Source organism: Dreissena polymorpha, chromosome 15 (genome assembly GCF_020536995.1).
Source record: "Dreissena polymorpha isolate Duluth1 chromosome 15, UMN_Dpol_1.0, whole genome shotgun sequence".
NCBI lineage: Eukaryota > Metazoa > Mollusca > Bivalvia > Myida > Dreissenidae > Dreissena > Dreissena polymorpha.
Window position 1 is genome coordinate 23,448,545 of NC_068369.1, and position 20,688 is coordinate 23,469,232.

The 20,688-nt window shown below is 34.6% G+C and overlaps 2 protein-coding genes and 1 long non-coding RNA gene across 9 annotated transcripts in view; all 3 read right to left on the reverse strand.

Moving 5' to 3' along the window:
- The window catches only part of LOC127860066 (uncharacterized), a 40,853-nt gene that overhangs the window by 9,682 nt on the left and 10,483 nt on the right, over positions 1-20,688 (reverse strand). Inside the window, exon 5 of one of the 2 annotated variants that reach the window (XM_052397839.1) lies at positions 20,321-20,455. The exons of the other annotated variant lie outside the window; for it this stretch is intronic. Within the exon in view, the coding sequence (XP_052253799.1) occupies positions 20,408-20,455 (48 nt within the window). The 3' untranslated portion in view covers positions 20,321-20,407. Of the gene's footprint in view, positions 1-20,320; positions 20,456-20,688 lie in introns of those variants that run through there. 2 annotated transcript variants of the gene reach the window in all.
- LOC127860065 (uncharacterized) lies at positions 686-13,813 on the reverse strand. 6 transcript variants are annotated; one of them, XM_052397828.1, is made up of 9 exons: positions 13,151-13,170; positions 12,327-12,406; positions 10,932-12,064; positions 7,253-7,351; positions 6,116-6,327; positions 5,308-5,408; positions 4,475-4,716; positions 3,966-4,004; positions 686-3,709 (listed from the first exon to the last, which is right to left on the reverse strand). In XM_052397828.1, exons 3-9 carry the CDS (start codon positions 11,911-11,913, stop codon positions 1,869-1,871), a joined length of 3,516 nt encoding a protein of 1,171 aa, XP_052253788.1. In that variant the 5' UTR covers positions 11,914-12,064; positions 12,327-12,406; positions 13,151-13,170; the 3' UTR covers positions 686-1,868. The 6 variants fall into 6 exon arrangements, with proteins under 6 accessions (XP_052253788.1, XP_052253791.1, XP_052253789.1 ...); XM_052397831.1 differs by lacking the exons at positions 12,327-12,406; positions 13,151-13,170 and adding an exon at positions 13,721-13,813; XM_052397829.1 differs by lacking the exons at positions 12,327-12,406; positions 13,151-13,170 and adding an exon at positions 13,530-13,811.
- LOC127860078 (uncharacterized) lies at positions 15,647-17,668 on the reverse strand. The gene is made up of 3 exons (XR_008039594.1): positions 17,559-17,668; positions 16,810-16,967; positions 15,647-16,439 (listed from the first exon to the last, which is right to left on the reverse strand). It is a non-coding gene; the product is annotated as an uncharacterized LOC127860078 (long non-coding RNA).

Below are 20,688 nucleotides of genomic sequence, written 5' to 3' on the forward strand. Positions count from 1 at the left end.
GTTGATTGGTTTAACAATGAAAGTTTGCCTTAAATAGCTAAATAAAGCAATTTTATTGTCATTAATCGATTGCTGAATTTTAAAATCTTTAGTAAAATGTTTCTTGGAAAAAACCACCTATTTGTGTTTTATTTTTATTGTTTTATAACTGACACAAGTGTTCTTAGTATTACTTTAATTAAAAACCATATTTCTTTCGTCTTATGTTTTGGAATAAATGATGCGAGTTTCGACGATGATATACGCCATCGTACAGCCGTTCTTAATACTGCATTTTTTACATCTTTCTTTTCTTGGTAATTATTCACCTTAACACTTACACGCAATGTATTTTTGAAATGCATACAATGTATACAAATTATCTAATCATAAGGACAATGCATGTTCAATTTATCAATCCCTTAAAGAGAACATTACTAATTTTGGTTTAAATTATAAACGAAAAGATTGCGACATTGGAAATAAATATGTGCTAGTTTCTCAAAAACGACTGTAAACGTGTCGATTGTGACAGAAATAACAATAAATAAAACAATTAATTAAACCAACTTAAATTGGTATCATACAAATTTATTAAGGCAAGTAAAATAATTGATTTCTCATATAACATAGTTGAAACTGTTTTTTTTCTAAAATATTTAAAAAGCAAAACCGCATGTGCATATATTAAAAAAATAACGAAACGTTTGTCAAAATATAAATTATTTTATTATATAGCGTGAACATGAAGATAATAAACTGATTCGTGCTTTGTAAGATTACATTTGCTTACACAAAGTACCACCGAACTAAATTCATACTACTGCTTATGGCAGAATGCAGTTTACGAAGACTATTGTACACTTATCTTTTACCAAAAAGGTATTTAGAAATATCTGTATTTACAAGACGATAATATGTTTGGTTTTAACTTAAGCATCTCTTGATTCCAAAAAAGATTTAAGCATCAATTAATTCCAAAATCAAACTCAAACAGCAAGATTGTGTTTTAAAACAACCGTCCGTAACTTTTCTAACGATTAACTGGAAAATATACGTATGGAAATGCAGATTTGCTATTGATGCATCGCATCCTATAAGAAAAATAAGCGATCTGAATTAACAAAATATTGTATGTAAATAATTTTGATGTCGATTTTTGTATTTTTGATGGATAAGTTATGAATCTTATGCGATAAAACATGATAATGAACTGCTGCTGTACGCGTTCACAGTTGATTTGCAACAGAAGCAGGTTGACACATAGAGTTGTAATTAGTATAAATTAGTAAAAGTACATTTTCACACAGAAATGTTCACTGTCATCAATTGTTTGTTAAATAATCACACTTAAGTTATCTTTGAAAACACGAGGATCGATTGAGATGAGAAGGAAAAATAGCTTAACAACAGCTACATTATCATTAATTAAATCGGTATATTTGAATATGCGATACAAAAAACTTCATGCATCTATGATGTACAGATACACACATGACCAACAAAAAACTGGATAAAAATTAAGGTAAACATTATTTTAACCGCTCATGCAATTACTTAAACAAATGAGTTTCGACATATACCCAATGCTTAATATAAATCAGTATATGCCTTAAACCATAATCATCAAGACTGATTTTACAATATATGCAACACATTCTAATTACATACCATAACGGTTTGCATACGTGCATGTATATCGCATGGAAGCACATTTGCCTTAAACTGTTATTAAAACGTTTCAATATTTATAAGTGCAATATAAAAATCAAATATTTCAGACAAACTACCTGATTGTGTGTCATTACTCGGAGCATTTGAATCGGGCAAGACAATTCACAAGAAATATTTTACAGAAATTGCAAGTACAATGTTGACAGTAACCCTGTTTATTCGGAATTCATGGGCAATTCAGCACCTCCCTGACTCATGGAAGTCATAATGCTTATGACATTCTGCAAAAGTGCTTCAACATTCTCTCTTCGATTTTTTCTCGTTTGACCCGACCCTGAGCGTTTACTCTGACTCATCACATTCATTATCTTTTGTAAATGAGTTATATATAGATCATTCACGCTCCTCGTATGTTGTTCTTGTATAACATCTTTTACGTCCTTCATGAGCATATCCATGTCCCATATGACCGCTTCCATTGCGTCTAAAGCTGCTGTCTTATCAGTATAGCCATGTAACATTTCTTTAAAACGTGGGCTAATATACATATAGCCTGTTGTCACTGCTGTACATATGACCGAACTGTCGAATAGTTGCTGTTTCATGAATTTCACCAACTCACGCGTGGTCAGAAAGAATTTCTTTGCCTCAATAATTTGTCCTGGGAGCATTACCCGCTTACCAGTCTCACTTGACAAAATGTCATCGACCATTCTACCATAGATGCTCGATATTGGAACAATATCCTGGTCCACCAACACAGTTTCCAAGAAGTGTTGTTTGGTTTTAAATTCGGCTTGAAGAGCAAACACCCATCGTTTGATTGGGTCACCAACGTGGTTTATGACTTGCTGCAATAGATATGTCGAAGTTAATTGTGATCCACAAATGTTATTTAAATCATCTGAAGCTTTGCAGCATAGAACGTGTGCTGCACTGTATTCACTTGCAACCACAAGATCCACAATTTCATCTCTTGTTGTTGGAAGAAAGCATTGGGAATACGCATTGGTTCCATTATTGGTCAGTATATTTTCAATAATACTATTGAACATTTGTCCAAGTGACCGTGATGGATTTAAAGAACAAACGGCAAAGTAAAGGCATTCAAATGAATGTTGTTTCGCAGCAAGAAGTCGATTCTGTAAAACACGTTGATTTTCTATTTTGAAACCATAATACGTCGGACCATTAGCACCTTCAAAGAAGTTTGGAAAGAAGTCTTTTCTTGATGAGTTAAAACTTAATAGTTGGTCGAAGAATGACACAACACACGCTGCTGGGTTATGCTTCCATTCATCATCTGTTGTTTGTTCACAATGGAAGAAGAACGCGTGTTTAATGGCGACATACGGTAGCGATTCGGTAACCATTGCTTCGTTCAAAATAAACTGGGTAATTTTGAAGCATTCCTTTTGATCCTTGTTCATGGCGTTTTCTACGATTATATTCTCAGCACACCTGAAATCATACTGCCAGTCATACGATGAAACTGACGGCGCGGGAATCAGTCTAAAACCTTTATGTAACACGTCTTTTACGACCGTTACCGACGGCCAACTGTGTGGCCTTTTCCGTGTAAGCCACTGAGATAACATGTTTTCCGGCATTTCGCAAAAGAATGCCATGCAGCATTTTTGTCGAGCATCGGGATTTCTGGTCGGGTAAATAATGCGAAGATAATTATCGTCATTGAGGCATCGTTTCCAAACTGTGGGTTCGGTTGGTCGTAGCCAAACCGAGGTGTTTGTATTTATGACAGGCTCTAAGTAGTATCTATACTCAGTTGGGATGGGCGCAGACTGACTAATGACGACGGTGTCAGTTGGACTTACAAACGCCACGACATTGTTAATGTCGGATGATTTTTGTGTTGCGGATGTATACTCATAAAGAACGTCGTGGTGCTCATTGTGAACTATATTTCCTTCATGCATCTGTAAATCTATGCGCATTGCATTCAAATCCAAGGGCGGTAAGGTCGACAGCTGCCTTACACAATATTTAATGGCGAAAGACATATGTTCAGTTGGAACTTCAAAAACATTCACGATACCTGCAAACAAACACCACACACACTTAAATGATTTCGATATACTATTTCGATATAAGGGTAATATGAAAAGTTTACTATCCTGCGCTAAAACTTTAGTATTCCAATATATTTAGAATGAATGTCAGCAAACGAAAAATAGCTAAGCATTAACAAGCAGCGGTTCAAGAACATCAGCGGAACATTTTCAAAGAAAATTCCAAAATCAAATAATTGATTGTTGTATGAAGAAATCGTTCAAGTAAAAACAAAAACTCACCTGCTGGACATGTCGAATCACACCCTTCTCTATCATTTTCTAAAACAAGACAGACAAAAGAAAACATGCTGTGTGTATCGGATGAAATTTCAAAGGCAGAATACTTAAAGTTTAATCTTAAAAATGATACACAATTATCCTTCAAATATACCCATGTATGTACGTTCTTGGATTCTATATTTGTTTGTCAAACATAAATATATCATATAAAGAACAAACTAAGAAATAACTTGCTGCACGGTGCTGCTCAAAACGACTAGCGGAAAAAAGTTTGAAATCGAATCATAATTTGTTAATTGATTGTAGATTAATTAAACACTGATTATAAATGTGTTTGAACATGGAGTAGACAAAATTTCATATAATAACTGGTATTTAATTTTAACGGATATCTTCATTTTATCTTTACTAGAGAGAGAGAGGAAGCCTGGTAAATCAAAAATGAGCAGGATGAATCAACGTATTATTTCTTGCTGGGCATCTCGATCAAAAGCCGTATTTGTATATACCTTGAAATAATGTTTCCTTCCATTTTTGTGGTCGAAGGCTTACATAGTGCATGTCGTATACGTGGCCAAGATTAATTACGCTGGAAGCTTCGTCAGTCTCAACTGACCGATATTGTGTGACATCTTTGTCTGGTCTGGAACTTCGTTCTTTTACGTTGTCAGGTAAAGTATCCGTTGTATTGAGACCGTTGTAAAACTCTCGATAAATTCGTATTTTGGTGTTCAAGAGATTTGCTAGACCGCTGAAATGCAGTGTTTGCTGATATGAAAGTTTAATATTGCATTTTTCATTTCATTAATGACAAATATACATGTAATTATGAGACACATATTGCGAAAGAAATTTAAATGTGGTATTGATGTTTTGTTTAAGTTTTTTTTATTTAAACTAACACTACAGGGCCAACCATTTAAAAAACAGAAACAAACAAAAACATAATGAAAGCTGAGGACACCGCCTTGAAACGGTAAATGAAAAGCAATATGGAGAAGATGGGATTAACCAGTTGAAAGGCGCGCCAAATTAGCTCTGCGCAAATTAAAGAAGAGCTTTTTCACAGATAACACAACAGTCACCTGCCGGTTTACTTTGTTGGAATAAGAGCAGGATGTCCATAAGATTATTAACTTAAAAGTAATTTGCATGACGAAGACAAAATCTGAAGTAACCTGCATATTCACCATATGGCTCTGTCTCCGCATGGCGTGTTTCATTGACCGTAAGAACTTGTTTGAGTTGATGCCAGATCCAGATTTAAATATAATTTATTTATGTAACCATAACAAAAAAGTCATTCTGAGAAAAAAAATCAGAAATGAAGAACTTATTATACCGTATTACGACGTGGTCTCCCCAGTGTCCGTCCTGACTCATATTGTCCAAGTACTTCTCCCACGGCTCTTCGACGAACTCCTGCAGATGTGTGTCGTGGTCCTGAAATTGAACAAGTTGTCCATGTTATGGTGCTTCAAATCACAAACACCCAAGCTTTTCATGTCAACGAAATTGCAAGCATAAGTCTTTTATTAAAAAATACAACAACAAAATAACACATGTACGCTAGAATGAAACATTTGTAATTGTGTATTTTGATTGAAATAGGTTAACAATAGTGAACCTTCTGCCTTTGTTATCTCCATTGTTCACACTTTTCCTATTTGACGTTATAAAACTATTATAACAAAACGTGCTATTTAACGCAGAACGGGTTTACAATATTGTAGCATAATGTACCTTATTTTCGTTAAACAAACTGTTATTATACAACCTTTCAGTAAATCTATTGTTAATTCGTTTTCTTTTGTGTTCATAAGGTTTATAAAGATTTGACCTGGTGATCTGTTTTTTTCTCTCCCCCGATTGACCAAGATTGAAACTCGCCTTAGATATTTTCAACGACATGTTTCAACATCTGATCATGCTTCCTTGTTTTTTTGATAATACTGAACCCAGATCCGAACTCGACCTAGATTTTAGCAACATAAATATTCGGACAAATTTCATCAAGATAGAGCTCAAACTGTGGCCTCTTAAGTCGTTATGACGTAGTATTTGACGCCACACGACGAACAGCACAAGAAAACTAGCGCCAGACATCGACTGCTGTCCACTTAATAAAAACCAAACATACAAGTTCATACCAATTGAGGATTCTGTCGCAAGAACCCAACAACAGCGGCACGTAGCATACGCGGCGTGTATGTAAAGTTTCCATGGATACGCAATTGATCCACCATTGCGGTGAACATGCAGTTGCCGTCTGCGCTGACGTTCTTCACAGTCAGGCCGACAGATGCAACCAGATCATCGAACAAACACTGCGGGTCTAAACTGTTAGTGGAAGGATCTTTCTCTGTAAAACAAACTTATCCCTTGATACTTAAGCCATGTATCATTGGTAATTTCATATTTTTACGTTATTCATCAACATCTGTATTTTATCAATTAGTTATTCAGTTATCTATAAGTTATTTATTCCGTTATTCGGTATAATGTTCCAAACCTTGATATGTGCCATTATAACAAGGGCTGTTTGTAAAACATGCATGCCCTCATATGGGCTGTCAGTTGCAATGGCAGCCATTGTGTGAATACATTTTTTGTCACTGTGACCTTGACCTTTGACCTAGTGACCTGAAAATCTGCTAGTCATGATCAATGTACCTATGAAGTTTTTATGATCCTAGGCCTAACCTTTCTTGAGTTATCATCCGGAAACCATCTGGTGGACGGACGGACCGACCGACGGACCGACCGACATATGCAAAACAATATACCCCCTCTTCTTCGAAGGGGGGCATAATTATAAATGTATATATTGCTATAGGTGTTTTTTTTCACATTTAGATTTATAGCATACTACTTTGTGAATGGTGTTAGTTGTCTTTGATTTTTTGAAAAGTCACATGAAAACGAGTTTGACATTTGAAAACTTCTAAGATAAAATATATTAAAAAAAATAATTTAGTGTATAATGTCTTTTGTTTCCATTACTTACGAACTTCATTAAATAACAAACTACTTTGGAATTGCGAATTGTTTGATGGTTTGACTTGAACCAAAATGTTATTGCCAAAGTAAAACTAGATTTCGTCAGTTCACGCAATTCCATTTTTAAATTATTCAATATATGTATATAGTATATGGTATTTATTGCGTCAGTTTTAATTAAATGCACGTAGTATTTTTTAGAACATTCATACAGCTTAAACTTGTAAAGAACATGCATAATACGTTGAACCCACATTCAGATGGAAAAAACCATCGTAAATTAATACCTTTTGTAGATGGTGTCTTCGGCGTCTCCTTGGCTTCTACAAACGAACGTTTGGACTTCCGTGGGATTGCATTTTTGTTTAGTTTTGCAGAACGCTTTTCTGAAATATAAGTGGTTGAAGTGTTGCAAATATATCATAAGCATAATATATAACTTTCAGGTACTATTTTTCTTTTCTTTATTTACGTAAATAAATATTCCAAGTACATATCGCTGCTATTTTATACAGTTTGTTTGTTCACAATTGATGCTTTCAAATATATAAATGAAGTCAAACTACCGTTTATCCAAAGGGATATAGTCTTTTTGATATTTTTTATATATTTTTTTTTATTTACCTCGTCAATAGGTATGTGTAGGTCGAGGCCATCTTACTCCATACCTTATAATCATTATGTGTTAGTAGCAATCGAATACAGTTGTGTTAGTATATAGCTAAATGGTTTGCATGTTTACAATCAAGATGCAAGTTTATAAGCATTGTACAATGTATGCATGTGTACATAGTAAATGAAAATCTTTGTAAAAGCACAGACAATACAAGTAGCAACTATACTTTCTATATAAGACAGGGATCTTTATACATAATATGGAGGAGATTTGTACTACACATACCATTGTTTTCTCGTGTAAATGGTAAATACAGTGTAGATTTGAAAAAAAAAAAGAAAAATGAGAAATCAACACCACAGTGTATAGATGAAATATCCATTACAGTGCACATCAATGTAAAGTAAGTACATTTTAGTTATGGGTTCATTGTATTAATAATCTTACAACTGACCAAATTGGAAATTCCGAGTCTTGGCAAATGGTGTGCTTTTGAATTTCCCATGCTAGTTGAAAACTCCTTTTGAGCCCTGGTACTGTTGGGATTTTACTATGTTTTTTACAAATAAAAACATATCTGTTTATTTCAAGAAATAAAATATTGATGGGGGACATTTTTTTCAGAACAAATTTCAAGGAGCATATCTTGGCAACAAATGTTGGGAAAATTGATGTTGTTTAGAATCATTGAATGTTTTATATAGTTAATAATAGATTGAATGTGTTCACATTCCTAGAAAAGATGAGTTATGGTTCCCTCGTGTTTTTTTTGCAAAAAGAACATAGATTAATCGCGTTTACAATTTTCATTTTATATAACAGAGATTTTGTTCTTTTCCAGTGTAATTCTCAATATCATTATTGGCCTTGAACCCTCCAGAGGTACATAATATGTCCATTACAAGTCTAATTCCTCTTTCATACCTGTTCTTTTCATAAATGCAATTCAGACCAATTTTAGAGTTGTCATTGTAAAATAATGGCACGTTTAATACATCATCAAATGTACAAACCTTACATTTATTAACATATATGCTATAATAATTAAGAACATCTTTCCAAAATTTATTACTTAATCTTTCAACAATTTTTTGCACATATGCATTACCCATATTTAACATTTTTTTAACATCAAACAATGATTATACTTATACAAAGCATTTACCCGTACATAGTGTAAATTTCTTTATCCATGTTAGCTTTATAATATTTTCGAATGAGTGTTAATCTTTCATATTGAGCCCTCCTTCTTCATAAGGTTTGATAAGAACATTGTGTTTGATTTTTTAAAGGACCGTCCCAAATGAAGTTGTAAAAACAATTGTGTACTTGATTTTATACATGTAAATCTTGGCTAGGAAGAGCAATAAATAAATGTGTAAAAAGGGGGAGTAACATGGTTTAAACTACAGTTATCTTCCCTAATAGTGAGATGTTTATCTTTTTCCAAAAAAATATGATATTTTGTAACATTGTCAATTTGCTAGAATAATTAAAATCAATCATTTTCTCTAGGTTGACATAAAATATGATACCTAGTATTTTAAAATTGGTTGAATTCGATGAAATTGAACGCCAATGAGTCGAATGCCTTTTCGAAGTCTAACGTTAATAAAAGTCCCGGGATAAGGTTATCTTCTGTATATTTTAGGACATCATACAATAGTCTTGTATTTTCACCTATATATCTTCCTTTTATAAATCCAGTCTGATCTTTGGAAATTAGTTTGTCAAGTACTGTTTTAAGCCTGTTTGCAATTGCGATTGAGGCTATTTTGCGATTGAAGCTATTGTGTATACTTGTTTTTGAGTGATTGACATAGCTCCTGAAATAAAAGCATAATTAAGACTTCTTAAAATGTAATGTAAAATGTAAAAGGTCTTTCCAGAAATCTTTTAAAACAATCAGTCCTTTTGATATTACAGTGCTGTTTTTTCATAGCAATTGACATGTCACTAAACAGTGTGACTCATAAAGCAATAGATGCAAAAACAAAGAATCACAGAAACATATATATACCGGTTTACTGCTTTTGAACTGCCATTGAAAGTTTCATACCGTACATTTTGCATTGAGTAATTCGAACAATACAAATTTTAAGTGGAAACAAAAAACCCTGATATCACTTAAATCAACATTAATAAGCATAAGTGAAAAATAACATACATTTGAGGCGTGCTCCGTGAAAAGGGGGTTTAATGCATGTGCGTAAAGTTTCGTTTAGATTAGTCTGTGCAGTCCGCACAGGCTAATCAGGGACGACACTTTCCGCCTAAACTGAACTTTTGCTAACAAGAGACTTTCTTGAAACGAAAAATGTCATAACAGCGGAAAGTGTCGTCCCTGATAAGCCTATAAGGACTGCACAAGCTAATCTGGGACGACATTTTACGCACATTCATTAAACCCCTTTCTCACAGAGCACGGCCTAATTGTTTACCATTTAACTAATTAATGGTTAGATGCGAACCAAAACAACTTACTTTTAACTTTCTTATGCAAGATGAAATGTAACTAAAAGTAAGAAACAAGATGTGTTTGTGAAACACAATGTCCCCTCCCATATATTTGACCTTTGACATTGAAGGATGACCTTGAAATTTCACCAGTCAAAATGTGCAGCTTCATAAGATACACATGCATGCCAAATATCAAGTTGCTATCTTCAATACTGCAAAAGTTATGGCCAATGTTAAAGTTTGACGCAAACAAACCAACAAACCAACAAACAGATAGGGCAAAGTATAGACTGGCGGACATAAAAACAATCCAGCTATTTACCCTACCCACAAATAAATCCATACATCTAGTTAAACAAAGATTAGACTGTAAATGATGTAAATTATGTTGCCCTTCAAATCAATCATTAACTCGTACGAAACACACTGAAACACCAAGCAAAGACTTTCTTTGAATACGCATGCAGTCCATGTTTGGAAATTGCACAAAATGAAACAATAACTATAGGACCCATTCATTGTTCGTACAATATAGAATAAGATAATAAAACATAACTGAATAAACTCATCGATATTGACATTAAGTATTTGAAAACGAAATGTGGTTATATTTTAAAGGAAGTTTGTAATTTTACCTTCTTGAATCTAGTTTTAATGTCGGGATCTGACATACCACAGGGAATTTTAAAATAACGATACACATTACTTTATGACAGAAAACGCCCACATAAGTTGTTTAACTGAACGAATTAACTTATAAAAAACAGTGTGCTTTAATATGACAACTAAAACCGGTACAATTCAAAGAAGATTGTAACAGATTCATATTTTTATACAAATATATTAAGACCAATAGTATTAGCGTGAACGATACAAAACTTTAGACAAACCTGTTAACGTTAGGAGCTCTTCTTCTGAAAAAATTTTCTTACAACTTGTGCATCGGATCAGTAAATGATAACAACCATGACAACACTGTTCATGCATTTCCTTAATTTCTTTATGTTTACAGTATTTCTGTTCGGCGCATGTTGGACATATGGCTATATGTTCGTCATTCGTGTCTTGGTTTGAATGCCCGTGTTGTGACGTAACAGCCTCAATGCGGTGGGCGTCTTTAGCTGTAACTGGTTTACTAGCACTAGAAAGGACAAAAGGCTCCACACGTGCACGTTCTGTTCGATGTTTGTGGTCGTTGTCACCAAATGTAGCATTCCATGCATTCTGTTTTGGCACCGCAGTCGCCAATTGAGAAGAATCGGTATTATGTATGCCATCTGGATGATAAGCGTTAGAAAGATGGGTACCATTCCTGTTTGCGGACCCAGGTGGTTTAGAACTGTCGTTGAAATCGCTTTCATGTGCGGTGGGTGATTCGACTTCGAGTTCTTTTGTATCGTGCTTCGTTGGATCATTAGTGAAATCTCTGTCGTTACTTCTTATGAAATTGGAAGGATGTCTAGACGGCATTTCGTTGGTTGTAACTTCAAGTCCTAAGTTGCAATGCACATCATCATCTTCATGTTTAGGCTTACATTTATCGCCCGTTTTTTCACCAGTTTCTTCGAAATCAACCAAATCAGTATAAGCACGTCCTGATTGCTTGTTTTCTACAGGTTTTGCACGGGCATTCGTATTTAAAGCATTATCATCATTGGCTAGAGAGTTAGCTGCGACGTCTGTATTAGTATCAATGTTATCATTCGAATCGTTTGTAGAGGCATTTACGCCTTTAATAGCTTTAACGTTGTCAACCTCATAATCGTCAGGTAGTTCGGTTATGACTGGACCTTCAGATAAACCGCGAGTTTCAGACAAACGACCACGTGATGTGTAGCAGACAACTATGCGAAATACATTCTGGTCTGTCATGGTTCATTTTATTGCATGAAAGTTTTCGAACGGCTTATTTGGGGATTTTGCAGTATTTAACACACTTTTTAGTTAAGCATACTTCCCGCACATGGCAGAATTGCTGTTTCGACCCTATGCATAACTTTATTTTGATACTTTGAACGGATTTCTGAAAAAAGAAAAAAAGGCACATTTTCGCAAAATATGTACATTAAAATATCGTTGCATAGGATTCAAAACATAAATGTCAGTGTGTGAAGCCACATATACAAGTGTATTAGTTACTAAACATCAGAGTGTGTTTATGTTCACAGTCATTCATATTTATGCATTCATGCATTTACGAAACTTAGCCCTTTAAGATAGGATTCATAACTGTTCCATAAGAGATGTCATTTATAATGTTCGTTTCTTTTGTTAATCTGTCTTACTTCTTGTTATTTCTTCAGAAAATATGTTGGTATTAAACGTGCAATCCTTCTCAAGGATTGTGGGTTTATTCGGTTAAATCCTCGTTTGAAAGATAAAAACGTGTACGTTAAGCACTTGACACAGTTATTGTATCAAATATGATAGATAACATATATTTTAAACACATACATATGCAATCTGGATGTTACCTTACGTGTATGTTTAAGCCTAACTGTTCGAAGCTTGAAATGTTAAAAAAATATAATTTTAGAAAAAAACCGAAAGTCACATTTCCCTAGAATATGCCGTATTATTTACATAATGTCCACGTCTTTTGCAAAGTGTATGCGACATGTTGAAGCATTTTTTTAAATCATACTTAAACAAACAAACTTGTTAATTCCATTTCGTTTTTTAATAATAAAACCTTCAGCACGTGATTGGTAATACACGAATGCACAGTATAGAAATTCAATTCGAAAGTTTCAATCGGACATTCCAATGTTAAATGCTTGCTTTTTTATTACGCCATCGCGTTTCACAATTCAATGATTGTGCAATTTCATTACCAGTGGACATTGGAACTAGTCTATCCGAAATATGCTAGTCAATAATTTAACTGTACCGACGGTTCTTCGGTTGCATGTTTATTAGTCATCAGTAAACAACAATCAAAACATAAAAACTATTTATATGCAAAGTAAACGAATAAATGTTAGAATGTTTACGTTAGAAAAAGGTAATGTATGTACTCGCTGCCACTTGCTATAATGTCCTTTATGATATATTTTATTATATAATTTAACAATAAAAAGCACATACAACAAACATAATAAATACTTACACATTTCACCGTTATCATACTTACGTTATACGAACTTGGATTGTTGCTATATATTATGTTGTTTCATTTCTACATTTTTACAATAAAGAGGACATAATGAAAATATGATGAATAAAAGCATTCCAAAAAAAAAAAACGTAAATAGCATTAACATAACACAAATGTTATATGAATTAGTATTTAAATCATAAGTAACCTATGAAATTACATGTGTTATTCCCTACTTTCGATTTCACATTTCGTTTGTGTTATATAGACACTAAACGATCAACTTATACACTTCATTCCGTTTTCTATTTTAAAACCAATACTTTAGCAAATAAATATTTTAATGTACACACTTAATTCCGTTATAATAGCATTTTATCAATAAACTAACATGCCGTGTTGCCAAGTGGCTATTTGGGGTTTTCCAACGACCTTTGTTATTTCCTACTTTCGATTTTGCATATCGTTTACAAGTGTTATAATGCTAAACGACCAACATACACATTGCATTTTGTATTCCATATTAACAACAATACTATAGCACATAACGATGCTAATGTACACAAGTAATGCCGTCCTTACAGCATTTTATCAATAAAACTTCACATGCTGTTCACATGCTGTGAATGCAAATGGCTATTTGGGGTTTTCCAACGGCGACCTGCAAAACTGCGGATTTAATAAACGTCCTAGATAACGAGCAAGGGAAATCACTCTAATATCACAGTCGTTGTGAATTTCATGGAGTAACTTCTCTTTAATGATCGAACAAAAGATTTAACTCAAATGTTGCTATTGAATGCGATGAAAAAAGCAGCCTAAATGTATCATTTTACAAGTTTAAAATTGCGCTGTTATCAGATTATTTTTAAACGGTTTAAATTGGTACAAAGAGAAGGAATGTGTTCTTTGTAAAAAAAACACAGTTGACATTGGTATTTTAAAGACGGCGATGGTAAAGATGACTATCTTGAAAGAACATAAATGGATGTGATCGCAGATGTTGGCTTTTTAAAATGGTTGCATCAAATGCTTTAAGTTGATATATGCAAAATTCGGAGTAATTCAATAATAATACAATAACAGACTTTAAAGAATGAATAAAAGAGAAAAAGGTTTACCCCCACTCGAGCTCTAAACACAGACATTCGGATTTAACAGCAATTACCTTAAACACTCGGCTATTCAGGCTGTTAGGTCACATTATGCATTATATACTTTATATAAGCAGCCTATCAAGAAATTTAACGAAAACAACAGGAGCACTCAAACTTATACCACCGTTTCTCTTTCATAACGCTTCATTATTGTATCAATTTCTGTTTATTTCCAAATGAAAGCAAATATTGTGTTATTTCGCTCACTGATTGGCAGTGTTTTGTAATTAGTATTAAATATGTGACAACAATGCGACAATTTTTGAAGAAGTACCTTTCACACTTGTCACTCATGTTTGTTTTTCATGGCGAACATTAGAGACTTTCCAGTATTGTTTAAACACGAACACAGAGCTTGTTTCGTGATTTACTGTTTTCAGAAAACAAATGATTATTGCATACAGATATACTGATTCAGTTCAATCCGAAGAATAACTGTTCGACCTATCCAAGCAAAATAGTCAGTCAGACAGATCGACGGACGGGAGGGCGGGCGAACGGACGAACGGACGGACGGACATACAGACAGACAGACAGACAGACAGAAAGACAGACAGAATTTCATTGCGGCGGGATCTGATTCGCGTCGAAAAACACTCGCATATGCAAATATAGGATCTGAAACGAGTTGTCAAACCATAATATATTATTCAAAAGTACCTTTAAAATCAGGAAACAAAATTAATATAAATAAAGCCCAAGTCTCAATATTGCCGGTAGAGCCCTGGTCCATCCCGGTTTGCTAACGCCGGTCAACCGGCGAGAACCGGGATGATTCGTATAAATTTTTTAACGCAGTCACACTATTTCTTGGTGCCGCCCCGGTTGAAGCCGGTCAACAGCCCGGCAGAGTCCCGTCAACCCCGGACTGGCTACGGTTTATCCCGGTGAAGTCCCGGCAGAGCCCCGGTTGTCGCCGGTAATGCCCCGGTGAAAGCCGGTAGCGTCCCGGCAGAGCCCCGGAAGCGTCCCGGCAGACCTCGGTATACCGTAACTCCGCCGGCACTCACCGGGGCTATACCGGCATCAGACCACGGCAGAGCTACGGCAACGCCCCGGTTTAACCCCGGTCGTCGCCGGTAATGCCCCGGCGGAGCCCCGGTGAATGCCGGTGGCGTCCCGGAAGAGCGCCGGTTTACTTATGTACCGTAGCTATACCGGGACTCTGCCGGCATTCACCGGGGCTCCATCGGGGCGTTGCCGTAGCTCTGCCGGGTTCTGTATGGGCCCCGGTGGAGCCACGGTGCCGTCCCGGTTGTTCCCGGTGCCGTCCCGGTTGTTCCCGGTGCCACGCCGGTCGTTGCTGGTCCTTCCCGGTGACTTTCGGTTCATCCCGGAGGTATTAAACATTTAAATACTTTCCCGGTGGAGCCCCGGTTGTCCCCGGTTCATCCCGGGAGAGCCACAGTTCATCACGGTAGAGCCCCGGTTCATCCCGGTAGATGCCGGATCACGCACCGGGGCTCCGCCGGCATCATAGTGAGACTGGGCCTTTACGTATTCTTCATTATAAACCGGAAAGTTGCTTTCATTTTGTAACTTTACTTGAAGTTGAAACGGCATTGCAGAATGATAACGTAATGCGATTGGTCAATCAAATAAAATTGTAGCCAATGCATACGCGCAAAATCTATATTACACGTGCTTAAGAGAAACAATTGTAATATTAGTGATATTGCATAGAAAACAAGATGTAGCATGAGATAAAATGTTTTCTCACATAACTAGATAAAACACATTCATCAATCATGTTAGCATCTTCATAAATTTCACATCGGGCCCTTATACAATCTGGTCGTACATCTATCCATGGCATACATTAGCTAAACATTTTATTAAAAGAAAATTGTGATGTTTGTTTTGCGACTAGGGCTGTGTTTGGTGTGTTTTTTCTGACTTTTATATCGGTTCATAATTATATCGTTTTCAAGGATGTGACATGATGACAAATACAGAGAAACTTGCGAGTATGGTAACTGATTTCACTACTTGTCTTATTGCAAGCCCTGAACTAACACACTTGCAATTCTTTTAGTCTAATACTACTTTATCACCTTCTGAAGAATTTAAATCTGTCTGAACCGCGGACATGTGCTGAGGAATATTCCTTGGAAGGAACTTGCACACTGGGGTCATAGTTGAATCTGGGGAAAAAGACAAGTAGAATACTAATTATTAAGTGGCATTTGAAAGTCCCAATTTGAAAACAATAAAGAATGGCTGAGCAACAGAAATTACTGTTCACATAAAGTTACTTGTGAGTTATGACATCATATTAATATAATACTGTACACTTCAGAACTTTATTACTTTTTTTAAAACAAAATCAAATATGACTACATAAATATTCCAATGTTCAAATTTTACAAACAGACAGTTAGATGCCAATTCTACAAATTTATAAAAAATCGGATACATTTTTTACGCAGAAAATATCATTAAAAAACACTTTTCTTCATCAGTTTAGGGATGTTTTTTTTTTACTTGAAACAGAAATTATTTGACAAATCTTACTTTGTATATCTTATCAGTTGTTCCCTGTGTTGATCTGCCTAACCTCTCCTTTGTCTGGAAATGAACTTGGGAACAGGGTCTGTCACGTCCAGTCTCATTTGAAAGCCAGGGTGATGACGTAGCTCGCTGAACATCGTGTTGAACACAGGGACCCTTTTCTATAATGATATAATGAGGGAAAATAATCCTTTATGGTTGAAGAAATACAGTTTCTTTTGTGTGGAAATAACGTTCATGACTTTCTAACCACAGTCAGTATACTAATTGAATGCGTTATAAAAAAGAATTGGACCTTATGGAATTTCATGACACTCATCCGGTATTATTAATCCATTATTGAATAATGTGTATGCTAAACATGCTGAATGAGATTAGAATAAACTCACATATGCTTAGTCCAAACGAAGTACACATACTATGTAAATGATGATTTACTCTAGACCACTACTAAACTATATAATTCAAAGTTACCTTCTCATCAACATTTTACCAATCTCAATGCAATTGTTATTTTAGTAAGTAATTTGTCCAATGGGAATAATCCGAATATGTTTGGCAAAGTTAAATATTTTCAATATATTTATTGTAAAGGGCTTTACAGTACTATAACACAAACCATATGTTAATGCTACTTGCTTGTGGAATGCATTGATTCTAAATGTAAGCTTTCATAATAACCATACACCAACCAACAATAAACAGATGCATATCGTTTACAAGTGTTATAAAAATGCTTAACTACAAAATACACATTTCATTTTGTATTCCATATTAACACCAATACTTTAGCACATAACGATGCTAATGTACACAAGTAATGCCGTCCTTACAGCATTTTATCAATAAAACTTCACATGCTTTTCACATGCTGTGAATGCAAATGGCTATTTGGGGTTAAGTTGAATATTTTCAATATATTTATTGCAAAGGGCTTTACAGTACTATAACACAAACAATATGTTAACGCTACTTGCTTGAGGAATGCATTGATTCTAAATGTAAGCTTTCATAATAACCATACACCAACCAACAATAAACAGATGCTGTCATTTAATTCAATCAACATAATAAATCTTAAAATAAAATTGGATCTGCATAGTAATATTTGTTTCTAAGCAAACCATAGGTGCTTACGACTCTATCAGTCCCTGTGTGTGCCTTAAATGTTGCCCTAGCATGATTCCTTTCACTTAACAAAACATGGAGATTATCTACAAAATGAAACGGTATGGTTATACAAAAACATATGTCCTATAATGAATCATAGATGATCACTTTAAAAAAATCTCATTTTCGACAATCATTACAAACAGCATTGATTTTAAAAACACAATGTTGAAGGTTTACAAAATAAATTGCCAGTAGAGATTTCATGTTATTGTACAATGCAACAAATTTATGTCCGATTTAAATAAGATTAAGTTCATAAACAAAATACATTGAAACTGTTTACCACGGAAATACCTGATGTGATAATACATCAAAATGACGGGAAGTTGTGTTGTTTTTGTTGTGACTACAGTTACAATGAATGTTTTATTGTTATAAAAAGTTATTCTGACACTAAGAAAAGTCAAATATGGCATACTGATTGTATATTCAATCATTTATCCGATACCTAAACATGATATTAAGACAACTATGATTATAGTATTCCTTTAGTACCGAGAGAATACTGGATTTCATGTTATCAAAAAAGCTCAAAGCATTCAAGAAGAAGTACCCATCAAAACACCACAACAATGAAATATTCCACTTATTTTTTATCTCAGTACTCACAATCATCATCAACATAGCACGTCACATACACAACAACAAATGATGAAAACAAGAAATTTAGTTGACTTCGCAAATGGTCGTTAAATTTCAGCATTAGCAAATGTAAAATTGCGTCATTATTAAATGAGAAATTTCATTTTAATTATAACATATTGGATTGTGATTGAAATGCTCATAATCTTATCAGAGATGATGCTGAGAAGGACCTGGGTATACTCCCCACCAACAAATTGAATTTTGAAAGTCACATTAGCAGCACAGTTAATAAAGTCAACATAATAATTGGACTAATCAGGAGAAAATTCAACCATGTAGACAATTGCTTGTTTTTTTCATTATACAAATCGCTCATTAGATCTTATCTGGGCTATTGGAACTTGGTCTACTATCCTCACACTAAGAAATGTAAACAAATAATTGAAAACGCACAGTGTAGGACCACATGATTAGTACCTGAAATCCGTGAACTATCATATCAAGATCGTTTGACTGAATTAAATCTTCCTTCAATGGACTATCGACAAGATTGAATTTTTTTGGACATCGCACATTCTCAGTTTAGAACAATGTACCTCAAGATATTGTGACATATGATACCGTAATTTCGTTCAAGACACAACTAGACAAAGTATGGTTGGATAAGCGGTTTGACATATCAGAAGTGTATTTATAAGAGTAAATTTAAGGAACTATATAACAAATAAAATTCAGACTGGAATGGAAATATTATAATTGAAGAAGTGTAAAGGGATCAACTAGCTGTAAGAGCTATTGCAAGTCCCTAGAAGACACAAGGTAGGAGAACATAAAATCAGTGAAATTATTAAAACAGTAGAGAACAGTCTTTTTAGGTTGATGGAGGTTTCGTCACAATGCAGTTTCGTCACACTGATTTTATGAAGACGGGCAGTGGAGATTTCGTCACACTGATATATAATATATATTTGCATTTATTTTGTGACTATGTCTCTATGTTATATATGTAAATATTATTTTTATGTATTGTGTAATATTGTTTGCATTTTAAATGGATTGTTTGATGTAATACCAAATAACCTCTGAGGTAACATTGTGTTGTGAAATGTAAATTGATGAGTAGATTCTTTATTATTCTACCGTTTACTGAGAAAAGTTGTATTTTAATGTATTGTGTAATATTGTGTTGTATTTGAATTAATGGATTTTTGGGAATAATAATCAACCTTGTGTTATGTAATGTAATTGCATGTGTATAATAATATTTTTAATATTTCAATTTACTTACATGTATTTAATTCATTAATAGAACAGAACAAATACAAAAAACTATGTTGTTTTAACATGGAAGAAAAATCAAAGATGCTAAAGTTTCCCGGTATTATTCACACCTATATAGGCCTATTATCATTGTGACAAACCTTCTACCCGTTTTCTACAGTAAATTCAGTGTGACGAAAGTGTAGTGTGACGAAACCTCCGTAAACCCTATTATAAGGGTAGCTAGTCAAAACGGCCCCAAGTCAAAACGTCCCCTAGTCAAAACGGCCCCACTTTGGTCAAAACGGCCCCAAAGTCAGTTTTTAAGTTGGTCAAAACGGCCCCAATGTGCAACAAAGAACTCTGTACAATATTGTATTTATTTGATAACATTAGACGATATACATGTTACATAATCAAACATAATAATTAACAAGAAAGAACAAAAATGAGATAAATAAATAACATATCATAACACATTATATCCTATTTTTTATCGATCAGTACCGGCTATGTTTAAACATCATCCTAATTCACTGGAATGTCTTCTGGTCTCTTGGTGACCACTGTCTTGTAGAAAGTTCTACACCGCTTGAGTAACCCACTCGTCGACAGCGTCCCGGCCCTGTATCTGAAATAGGCCGGTTTGACCAACTTAAAGACTGATTTTGGGTCGTTTTGACCAAAGTGGGACCGTTTTGACCAATTATGGGGACGTTTTGACCAATTTTGGGGTCGTTTTGACTAGGGGACGTTTTGACCTGGGGCCGTTTTGACTGCAAGCCTTACCGTAGAGATAATCGTGTGTCCTGACAGCTGAAAAGGAGCTTTTCAAAGAGTTTGTGTTTGAGTTGCCATTTTTGT